Here is a 12,861-nt window from a genome sequence, read left to right as displayed (position 1 = left end):
GTACAAGTATAGCCATTACATCCTTGAATGGGTTAACACCACCCAGACATGTCTCTGAAGACAGCGTGCACTGAGATCCCTATACCCAGGCCGAGAGTGAGGTACAGGTTGGACAGAGGCCCCAGCCCACCCCACCACCACCACCAGAGGCAGCAGGTCGTGCCCAGACACTACCCAGCCACAGGCTGCCTCTGTGGGGGCAACAGAGCAAGCAGGGCCCTGGAGAGGAGACACCTGGAGGATGTTCATGACCAGTCTCTACAAGGATCCATTCAAGCCTGCACCGGCATGGTCTACAGGTACAGACAACTCTGGTTTAGATTAGATTAGATTAGATTAGATTAGATTAGATTAGAGTAGATTAGATTAGATTCACTTTACTGTCATTACACAGTACAAGATAATGCAACGAAATGATTGTGAGTCTAACCAGAAGTGCAACAAATAGCAATTATATTGCAGTGATAAGTAGCAGTATTTACAGCAGCATTTACAGCAATCTATACAGTAAAGTGCAAATGGTAGCGTGATGTGCAATGTCATACAATGGTGACTGGATGTGCAGTGGTATATATCAATTGAGATTATATCCAATGTGCAATTTTAGGCTCAGGCTATGATACACATGATACATGATATGATAAATATGTCGTATATGGTGAAGTATACAAAAAAAAAAAATACAGGCTGTGGGCTATGATACACAGGGATGGGGCTATGTACAACATGATCTACACAGAACACAACTGTAACTGTGTGGTCAGTGAGACGGTGTAGAGTTGAGAGTCTAAAGTCTGACAGCTGAGGGGAAGTAGCTGTTGGTGGTCCTGTTGGTTCTGCCTGGGAGGCTGCGGTAGCGTGCCCCAGAGCGAGTACCACGTAGGAGGGTGAACAGTCCATGGTTGGGGTTAGTTTGGACTAACCTGTGTGATGACTGACTACGTGTGAACAGTGGGAGATCTGATCTAATTGTGATTAGTGTATAGATATTTACAGTACTGTACAAGTACACTCAAAGCGTTGTATTGATGGAGTGATGTGATATGATGGTTATGGTTATGGCTATGGTGCTGTGCCTCGGCCAGAAACTCCTCACCTTTCAAATCAAATCAAATTTTATTTGTATAGCGCATTTCTTACAAGATGCAACTCAATGCGCTTCACATAATAAACATTCTCAGTCAATCAATCAATCAATACTGACAGAGCCGCAAGCAGGCAAAAGTAAAAACCTGTACACTATGTAGCCAGGAAAATTCCCTTGCAGCCCTCTACACATAGAGCGACTACTAGCCAGTTTGCCTACCAGCACCCAACTTTGTTAGTATTAACAATATCTTGGGCTCATGACCTGTGGTTATGCCTGTAGCTTTGTAGGCTTACACTATTTTATAATAATATTAAGATCACATTTTTTTTTTTTTTTTTTGCCATATTATGAAACTTGAAGCATTGAAGAGCCCACTCTATATAACAAACAACAATTTTAGGATCACTAAATAGTTATAATTTGTGAATTGGATTCACTGTGTCGTCATGGCTATCGTCAAGTGACACATGGCTTGTAAACAAACTTACATTTTAAGACGTGTTCAAAAGCAAGGACTGTGTGATCATCTAATTATGTTTAGTTGTTTGCACGTGTTTTTACCATGTTGATGTTCTATCAGCATGTTGTGACGTGCTAAACATGTAGTTAGATGTTCATAGCGATGTTTCTTCTTAGCTGATAGCTACTAACAGCTGTTTGGCGTGTGTTTTGATTCGGAGCGAGTTTCTCTGCTATCTTGGTTTGAGGTGTACCAACATTCAAATAAGCATATCTTTTTCAACTATCTTCAGGTTTCATTGTATGACACATCATTTGAATGCTTACAATCTGCACTTTCATAATCTGGAAAAAGTGAAAAATTACCAACAACCCAATAGGGGTCGGAAATACCAGGAACTCAAATAAAGAAACATTCCTACTGTTCATGAACCCATAAACGGATGATATGGCTGTTCTTTTTCCCACCCATTCCTTGTTGATATTTACATTTACATTTTTGGCATTTAGCAGACGCCTTACTCCAAAGCGACTTACAATCGATACATTTGACTAAGCAAGTGAATCATCAATTCACCAGTCGTAGCAGAAAGAGTAATCTAGCTCAGGCCAGGGGCCATTGGCAGTCGTCGTGATAGAAGAAGAAAGAAAGACATTTTTTTGATAGACACTGGATAAACAGTACAAGGGGGGTAGTAGAAATCTTAGGAGACACAGTATAGGGAAAGCAGGTGTCTCAGGAGACACAGTGCTGGGGGGGTAGTAGATGTCTCAGGAGGAGCAGTTAAGGTGTAACCTGAAGAGATGGATCTTCGGTCTCCGACGGAAGATGGGGAGTGACTGCAGTTCTGACAGCCGTGGGAAGCTCATTCCACCAGCGGGGAGCCAGTGTGGTGAAGAGACGTGACCGGGCAGCGTGACTGCCGTGTTGGCGTAGAGGTGGTGGGGCCGTTCTGGGGGGGCTATCTCTAGTGGTGGCAGGTGAGGATGGTGACGGACAGCTCTGCATTCAAGTCAACAGCCCCAGTTGAGGGGCGCTTAGGTGGCGTAGCGGATTAAGCGCTGACCATGTAACCGCAGGGTCCCCGGTTCGATTCCGGCCGGGGACATATCTTGCATGTTATCCCTCCTCTCTCTCTCACCCATCCTTCCTGTCTAAATCTTCACTGTAACTGTCATTAAAAATGAAAAAAAATGAAAAAGATATGAGTGGGACTGGCCCACTCAGAAAAACAAAAAACAAAAAAACAGCCCCAGTTGTGTCCTCGTCTCCGGATGTGTATCATTTATTAACCCCCCCGTGGAAGGACGACTGATTAAGGTTGAACTCTGCTCAGCAGGGTGTGCTGCTAAATACTTAATGTCATCATTATCTCCCGATCGTCGAAGATTCCTCGGATGCACAGTGAGACTTCTCTCGTATGCCCCGCCGTGCCTGTGTTTCATGTGAAGGGCAGAGGAGGACGCCGCTTAAACGCTCCTCTTCGTTCGAGTGACGGTGACAGCTCTCTCAATCTAGTGTAGAGAGTGGATTTCCTAGACTTGTAGATAAGGGGATAACCAGTGATGGTTCTGAATAAAAAACTGAAACTGAAACCTTCTCCAGAACGTAAAAGGGATGTTTTCATGTGGTTTCTGGTTGAGAGATAACATTATACATACATACGTACGTACGTACGGACATAGACCACTGCTCAGTGACCTTGCGGTTAGGAGTGTTCGCCCTGAGATTGGGAGGTTGTGAGTTAGATTCCCCGGCCGAGTCGTACCAAAGACTATAAAAATGGTACCCGATGCCTCCCTGCTTGGCACTCAGCGCTAAAGGGTTGGATTGGGGGTAAGACCCTGTGACATACCAGCATCATGTCCAGGGGGGTGTACTTTACATCAAATGTAATCATTTCTTCTTGTTCCTGACAAACTCCCCAGTCCCTGCCGGCGGCAAGCATACCCATAACATGATGGACGTACCACTATTCTTCACACGAGAGATGGTGTGCTGGTGTGCATGTGCTGGATTTGCATAAATGTAGTAATGCTTTGTAGTAAAAACCAAATAAACACATTTCACTGTATCACTTTCTTTGCTGTGCCACTTGAATTCATTGATACGAACACAATTACGGATGAGCTAGATTTTTTTTTCATCAAGGGATTATTCCGGCCACACGGTTACAGACGATTTTATTGAGTGAATGCGATGATGTCGTCCCTTCGACTGGGATTATTACCCTCGCAGTTGTGTTCCTATCCATCCGCTCAGTTTATAATGACAACCTGCTCAAATCAGAGACCCTGTGCAAAAAAGATATTCATTCTGAAATCACATTAACTATTATCCTTGATAAATTAATCATTTTGGGGGGAATTTGATAACATTTTGAGTCTCATAGCCAAGGGGGGTGAGTAACATTTTGAGTCTCATAGCCAAGGGGGGTGAGTACTTCCTGAAGGCAGACATAAGGACAGACATGCAGGCTGAGGCTCACAGCTGATTTTCATCCACATTGAAATGCCTGTTTCTTTCTCTCCGCCTCCCAGTGTTCTGTTCTCCCAGTGTTCTGTTCTGTAATGTGAAGGTCAAGGAATCACCCCACCAGCCTGGCAGACTTGGGTGTGTGTGTGTGTCTGTGTGTCTGTGTGTGTGTGTGTGTGTGTGTGTGTGTGTGTGTGTGTGTGTGTGTGTGTGTGTGTGTGTGTGTGTGTGTGTGTGTGTGCGTGTGCGTGTGCGTGCGCGTGTGCGTGCGCGCGTGTGTGTAGAATGTTCATTAACATGTTTTCAACCTATATACATAATTATCCTTATTTCACACTTTCGCCCCCAACGTTATCAACACTAAATGTTATAGCCCCGCACTAAATGTTATAGCCCCGCCCCCTTCTATGAGTTATCGGAGAGATCAGCATTCATATCAATCCATTTACTGACATGAATGTGTGGGTGGAAAGCCATCTTCTGTAATGGCAACGTACATTCCGAGTTATATATATATATACATGTAGTCATAAGGTCATACAGAGGAGAATCTTTTTGTGGTATGATATGGTTGGTTATCATATGATATGAATATGGTATGATTCATTTACAATATTCCTACACCGCTGAACATGTCACAATATTGTCATAATCCCCCAGTACCAACTAAACATATACACCTACAGCATAATTGCTTATGTATGTTTATTTATTTATATATGCTGGCGACAGGATAAAGAATAAAATAAAATAAATGATACTTCGGAGCTGCAATGTGCGTGTGGGGAGAGGGTGTGTGTGTGTGTGTGTGTGTGTGTGTGTGTGTGTGTGTGTGTGTGTGTGTGTGTGTGTGTGTGTGTGTGTGTGTGTGTGTGCGTGTGTGCGCGTGTGCTAGCGTGCATGTGTGTGTGCGTGGGCGCACGCATGCGGGCATGTGATACAGTAATCACTACTCCTAAAGCTATTCCTAATAATACTATACATAACATTACATAATACGCCTTCACAACAGACTGTTGTTAATGTATATGACGATGTGTTAAGATTATGCTGGTGTTCCCCCACCACTGTATACATAGTACCTTTTATGGAGAGTAGTTATTTTCATAAATCTCCTCAGCCGTCGTGTCTTATAGCGCTTGTTTGCATTACTCCCTTCTGGACAGCGGTACAGGGCCACCGGGTCAAAAACATCACGCCACTTGAACAGTTTCTTCCCCAAAGCCATAGCCCTTCTCAATAACTCCTGATCATTGCACCTTGCACTTAGTTGTACAGTATATTTATTCATAATATTCACTCATATTGGTACTGTATATTTTGTCTTGAGTTTTGTTGTATTGTCGTCCTGCTGTTGTGTATATGTACTGTAGCTTGTTTAGCATGGTAGAATACCAAGTCATGTTCCTAGTGCACTGCACATGGCGAATAAAGTTGAATTTAATTGAGTTGAATAATCTGTTCAGGCTCTCTGTTTGTATTGTGTGCTGGATATGCTGTTGTGGGCAAACACACCATCTAATCACTCGTGATTCAACAGAAGGTCATTCGGCACCCTGGAGTCAGTTGTTTTCACCCTGGAGTGGTGTTACCAGAGAGTATAAACACACTGTACACACTGTAGGGATTCTCTTGCTCCCCTAGTCAATAGAGGATACAGCGACATACTGTAGATTAGATTAGATTAGATTAGTTTCAACTTTATTGTTATTGCGCACGAGCACAAGGACTGAGACAACGGAATGTAGTTTCACGGGCAGCTGTGGCTCAGGAGGTCGAGCCGGTGCCTAATGCCGGTCGAGAGAGGACGCTGGCGTTGCTTGTTCGCCACTTCTCCGCCCGAAAACTAGATAATACTGGCAGTATACGGAGTAGATTGTCCTACAAAGACACTTAGATTTAGATTTAGTAAACTAACAATTAATTAGACCCCTATACTTTCTTTTATTTCTTTTATTTTGTTTCTTTTTATTTTACTACTCTATATTTTCAGTTTGTAAAGCGTCTTTGAGTGTCTAGAAAAGCGCTATATAAGTCTAATGTATTATTATTATTATTATTATTATTATTATTATTATTATTATTATTATTATTATAAGGATCGCAAGGTCTGCGGTTCGGTGGTTTGATCCCGCCAGTTAGCCACGTGTCGAGGTGTCCTTGGGCAAGACATTGAACCCCAAATTGCTCCCAATGAGCGGGCCGGCTCCTTGCCGCCATTGGTGTGTGAATGTGAGTGTGAATGGGTGAATGAGAGGCCATTGTAAAGAGCTTTGGAATAAGGAGCTATAAAAGTGCAGTCCATTTAGTTTCTCTTTCTCTATCTATTATCTAACCAGATGCAGTGCAAATAGTGGCATGGTGCAAAACACATGATCACGTAGACAAGGCATGGTATTACAGTATAAGGTATTACAGTGAGTATAAATAAATGGATATTAAGTGAATATACTGTACATGAGATGGATATCAATATGATGTGCATAGTTATAATAAGATATGTAAGGTATGATATGTACAGGACAAGGGCAATAGGTCTTGAGATATGTTACATATATGTAAGATGCATAATTTAGAGACCAATAGGGGTGGGCATCGACGATCGATAATTGATCGATAAGGATCTTGGTCGATCACAAAAGAAAACATTTGGTCGATCACAATTTTTTTTTTTTTTTTTTTTTTTTTTTGTGATCGACCAAATGTTTTATTTTGTGATCGACCAAGATCCTTATCGATCAATTATCGATCGTCGATGCCCACCCCTAGAGACCAATATAATAAATAATGTAAGTGCAAACAAGCAGTAGTGCAAAAGCTAAATTGAGCGTGCAGCCAGTAGAGGTCCCCATACCTAAAGGAGGGTACACTGATGCTGACTGAGTCAATGTTCCTCTAGTTGGAGGGGGGGGGGGGACATGGGGACATACAGTGGCTGGGACGTGGGACATACAGGACGAGGCAGCGTCCGATGGAGCAGTTACTTACAGTCGGATGGGCTCAGCGTTGGGGGAATCGGAAGTCTCCATTGTTGCATTGGAGAGTCGGATATGCACTGATGATTATGATGATGATGATAATAATAATGGTGGTGGTGATGATGATGTTGTTGTTGACTGGCGGCGGTTCTGCTGATAATTCTGATGATGATGATGATGATAATGATGATGATGATGATGGCAATGATGATGATGCATATAGGACATTACTTATTTTATTTATTATTTTGCCATTTAGCAGACGCTTTTATCCAAAGCGACTTACAATTACGAATTACAGGGGCATTCCCCCTGGAGTAACTGAGGGCTAAGTGCCTTACTCAAGGGCACACTAGTGGTGGTGTGGTTTCAGGCGGGATTTGAACTCACAACCTTCCGATCGGAAGTCCAACACACTATCCACTAGACCACCACTACCCCCCCTTTCTTTCCCCTCACCCAGCGGTGGCCATAAACTTAACATCAACAACATAAACTAACGGTCATCCAAAAAGCAACACCTCACATCAATGACAAACCATGAACAAGCACAGTCCTCCAGGGCATCACAAGCATCCGCCTGCAACACACTGCTCTGCCAGCAACATAGCTAGCGTTATGTGCTAAATGGCCCAGCGCAGTATTGTATTTGAGGTGCTTCGTAACTCAGCCTATTACGTCCACAGGGGAGACAACGCCACCCTATTAGAGCTGATGAAACACACCACTCCACCTCTGGCATCCGGGACAGGCGTCGGCTTGCATGACAATGACTACAGCTCCCAGAATTCATCTCCCACATGAGGGATGATTATGGACGTGAGTGAAGATGGGAGGGGACCGTGGTTAACTGGTGATTGACCGTGTTTCTCCTCAGATTTCTACTACCCCTTTGTCACTGTTTCTCCAGTGTCTACTAAAGAAAAAAGAAAAAGGCCATCACGACGGCTGCCAATGACCGCTGGCCTGAACTAGATTACCTTTCCTGCTACCACTGGTGGATCGATGAGTGTCTTACATAGTGAAATGTGTATTGATTCTGAATCGCTTTGGAATAAGGCTAAAGTCTGCTAAATGGCTAAATGTTTTAATGTAAAAATTAAGGGAGGAGAGAGAGAGAGAAATAGAGTGAGGGTGAGAGAGGGGGATAGAGAGAGAGAATGAAAGGGAGTGTGTGTGAGTGAGAGACAGAGGAAGATGGAGACAGAGAGACAAAGACAGAGAGAGAGACAGAGAGAGACACAGAGAGAGAGAGAAACAGAGACAGAGAGAGAGAAACAGAGACAGAGACAGAGAGACAAAGACAGAGAGAAGGACAGTGTGCAAGAGGCAGAGAGACAGAGAGACAGAGAGAGAGACAGAGAGAGAGACAGGGGGAGATGGAAGGAGAGAAAGAAGGACGGTGTGATGGAGAAAGAGAGGCTGACTACTGCGACAGTGACATCACCGCATCTTGTCAGGATTTCCCCCCTCCAGTCCCCGTGCCGTTCTTTCAACACAAGGCTTAGTGGAGCTACAGAGCAGTAGTCATTATCTGTTGAAAGAACTGTGGAATACTAATGAGTATGATGAAAAAACGGCACACAACAAAACATGTTTTGCCGAGTGCCATACAGTAGGCAGTTACGTTTCATTGCAATCAAGAGCAATACTGCCCTATATCTGCCGTTGTACTGTATTGTGTCTGATGTCATTGGGTAGAAAAACATTGCCCTTTCTCTATGATGATGATGACATATGGGGCGGCTGTGGCGCAGGAGGTAGTGCCGCCGTCGGCCACATGTCGAAGTGTCCTTGGGCAAGACACCGAACCCCAAATTACTCCCAGTGAGCGGGCCGGCGCCTCGCATGGTAGCTTGCCGCCATTGGTGTGTGAATGTGTGTGTGAATGGGTGAATGAGAGGCCATTGTAAAGTGCTTTGGATAAAGGCGCTATATAAAGGCGCTATATAGACTAAAAACCCATCTTTTTAATATTGCCTTTAAATTACAAAATAATTTAATTAAGATTATATAATGATTAAAGCACTTTGAGCTGCAACGTTTGCAGGAAAAGTTCTATACAAATAAAGCTATTATTATTATTATTATTATTATTATTATAAGTGCAGTCCATTTACATGTAAGGAAAAATGCATGTGAATTCCAGAAGGAGGGTTGAAAAGTATTGGCATGGGGTTCCATCTGTGTGTTTTCCTCCTTTTTTGAATTCCTTTTTATCGGTTGCAACCCTATTGTGCAGAGTCATATCGTTAGCCTCGTAGCATAATTGCCTAGGTCATGCTTCACTTGTGGTCAGCTGAGCCATCTTTGTAGGTAGTGTCAAAAATGCGTATGTCAAAGAGATTACTTGGGCAGATAGTGATTTTTTTTTTAATGTAACAAGCATTCTGATAGGCTGATGGCATAGAGGTAATAATGGACAGTGAATCAGCAGTGTTAGGAGAGTAGAGTTAGGCAGATATCTCAATTTGGCCAAAATATGACTTAGGCAATTATGCTATGAGACTAACGATAATTCCACAGAACACTTACTTCTCACAGGTCTTTATGTAGGCTGTGTCATCTCTCTCTCATTAACGTTGTCTGTTCGGTAACTCATTAATAGATTCTTACCGGTGGATTCGAGGTTAAGTTCTTAGCCTCAGGGAAATTGAGATATCGGCCGTGGGGGATTCCAACCTAGAATGTGGCAGTTCTAGTTGACGCATTTGAGCGACATACTTTTTAAATGGGTTCGACAGAGAGGACACTCTGGCTTACAGGCACATGGAGTTGGCAGCGTGAACACTGTCACTGACATCAGACTTCTAACCAAACTCACTTTTGACCACTAGAACAGCCGTGCCTTTTTTACCCACCATAAGAGCCGCCTCTTTACAATGGTCAGCTGCTATTTACACACAACGACCACTAGTTGGCCGCTTGTAAATTAGCCTGCCTCCTACACAGAAAAACTGCAAAATAGCTTTATATTAGCTTATCCTGATAAGCTGATTTTGAAATTGTAAGGATACTGGGATGTAGAACGCACATATCTAGGAAAAGTCATGAAAGGAGGGTCCTGAAATTTGATTTGAGTGCAAAGATATAAAAAATGGCTGTTCTAGTGTTAAGTGGAATTCTACTTAACTCAAACATTTTTATATGCAGTGGGGGAAATACCTATTCAACACATTAACCATTTTTTAAATTCACCATATTTCTATTGCAGCTATTCATGAAATTTAGACCAGACATTGGTATTAAACTCAATAAAACTACACAGCTAAAGAAACACTCCAATTCATAATTCTTTTTTGTGTGCAATAAAGGGGAATGACACAGGAAAGAAGTATGGAACATGCTAGCTGAAATGTATTTAACACTTGGTAGAGAAGCCATTATTTCCTATGACTGCTTCAAGACGCTTCCTGAACGAAAAAACTATTCTCTCACAGTTTTTCTTTGTTTCCGACCACTGTACTCTCTGCTTCCAGGTCTTTCTGGAGCTCTGCTCGAGTGGTCCTTGGCTAATGGGCTACTCTTCTGACTAACTTTCTGACTGCCCGGTCCGAAATCTTGCGAGGAGATTCTAATTAGCACAGGTAGTAGAACTCATTAGTGGCATAAGCTGGTTTAGTGCTTTTTCTTACTGTGCTCAATACTTCTTTTCCTGTGTCATTCCACTTTATTGCACATAGATTTTTTATGGATTGGAATATTATATTAACATTATTTCTTTAGCTGGATAGTTTTATTGAGTTAATACCAATGTCTGGACATGCAATATGAAATGACAAATATGAAAATGCCACTCATGCAGACCTAAAGACATATTCAAGACAATGGCTGACATCTGGTCTCAAAGCTAAAACAACAATACATACATTACCATCTGCCCATCATTATCTAACAGTTGATTGACAGATCAATTTGTACCTTAATCGCATGGTCACCTCCATTGACACAACCACTGACCCAGAACCATAGCACTCAGAAGTGAGGTTGAGACCTGATTACCTATTACTACTACTACTACTACTACTACTACTACTACTACTACTACTACTACTACTACTACTACTACTACTACTACTACTACTACTACTACTACTACTACTACTACTACTACTACTACTACTACTACTACTACTACTACTACTACTACTACTACTACTACTACTACTACTACTACTACTACTATACTACTACTACTACTACTACTACTACTACTACTACTACTATACTACTACTGCTACTACTATTACTACTACTACTACTACTACTACTACTACTATACTACTACTACTACTACTACTACTACTACTACTACTACTACTACTATTAGTAAGTAAGTAAGTAAGTAAAGCTTTATTTATATAGCGCCTTTCGTACATGAAATGCAACTCAAAGCGCTATTACTACTACTACTACTACTATTCCTATTACTGCTATTACTACTATTACTACTATTACTGTAGTTATCAAATGAATCCACACAGAGACATAAATAAGGCTTCCATGGCCCAGGGGGTCTGCAGGGGTTCAATGAACCATGAAATCCCGCATCGTCACAGTGCTGATTTGTGGGGGAGGTGAGAGGAGAGAGGGAGCGCAGCGATGGCAGAGCGGAGGTAGAGAGATGGGGAGGTTACGCTCCATCCCACAGTAGCTGTGTCAGTTGGTAATTACCATGGTATTTACTTAGAAACGATGGGGTTAGAATCAACGGTCTGAAGGGGGTTATTTTAAAGTGTTCTATTTTTGCTGGATGTTTTGCTAGAGTACATGATTTGAAGGGTCGCTTGTTTCAACGAATCAGCAAGGGGGTAGAAAATAGAGCTCGATCAGGTAAACATGGTGTAATTAGCATTTTTATATGCCGCTATTAAGTAAATGCCATGTAAGTAGTTCATTGTGAAATGGAGCGTGTAAAGAGGATGTACACACAAACACACACACACACACACACACACATGCATACACACACATAGGCTACAGGGTACTGTGATCAACTGTATGATAACAGCAGGCTTACAATCCCATACTGCTTTCTCTTCAAATAAACACACAGACACACATACACACACTCTGTCTCTCTCTTTCTCTCTCTCTCTCTCTCTCTCTCTCTCTCTCTCTCTCTCTCTCTCTCTCGCCACACGTTCCTGCTCGCCTCCTCATTCCTCCTCTCATTGTGCGCCTGTCCTCTCCCTTCCATGAGCGAGGGATCATGCATCCTCCTTTATTTCCCCTCCTCCTCCTGCTCCCCCTCCTCCTCCTCCTCCTCCCCCTCTCCACTTTTCCGTTGTCATTCTAGGGTCTCTCTGTCCAACGGAGCAGTTTTGCCGCCTTTCCCTTCCCCAGCGGAGCGTCCTCCTCCCTCTCTCTCTCCGTTCTGTGTGATGGACTTTTAGATACAGGAAGCTACAGGGCAAGAAAGCCTGAACCCGTCCAACACCAGCTGTTTGGGGGAAGCATCTCTTTGTGGGACTCCCTGCTTTCTTTTTCGTGACGACACACCTGCCTTCTCCTTGAAGTTTTCCAGAACGTACATCAAGTCAATCACAGCGCCCTCCTCGTGGGGTTTCCTGTCTGCCTGCCTCGAGGAGGACACCTCTCGTTGTGTGGAAGGATTTGCACGTCTCTGTGAAGATCGTGGCTGTGAGTGTGTGCGGTGTGTGGTGTGCGTTTGTGCGTGTGTTTTTCTATGAGCGAGAGTTTTGTCTAGATTTGGAAGACGGTGGGTGTGTGTGTGTGTGTGTGTGTGAGATCAAGACAGAGAGAAAGAGAGAGAGAGAGAGAGAGAGAGAGAGAGAGAGAGAGAGAGAGAGAGAGAGAGAGAAGGGGAGAGAGTTGAGTGCTGCTCTGTGAACATT

At 43.0% G+C, this 12,861-nt stretch overlaps 1 protein-coding gene across 1 annotated transcript in view; it reads left to right on the top strand.

The window, feature by feature from the left end:
* Window positions 1–261: 261 nt before the first annotated feature.
* Window positions 262–12,861, top strand: part of kcnab1b (potassium voltage-gated channel subfamily A regulatory beta subunit 1b) — a gene marked incomplete at both ends in the record, with an annotated part of 73,076 nt that continues 60,476 nt past the window's right edge. The window contains one exon of the mRNA XM_080546713.1: window positions 262–299. Coding sequence (XP_080402839.1) covers window positions 289–299 — 11 coding nt within the window. The remainder of the gene's footprint in view (window positions 300–12,861) is intronic.

Source organism: Nansenia antarctica (assembly GCF_963989245.1).
Source record: "Nansenia antarctica genome assembly, chromosome: 16".
Classification (NCBI taxonomy): Eukaryota; Metazoa; Chordata; class Actinopteri; order Argentiniformes; family Microstomatidae; genus Nansenia; species Nansenia antarctica.
This window is presented reverse-complemented; position numbering and strand designations above follow the sequence as displayed.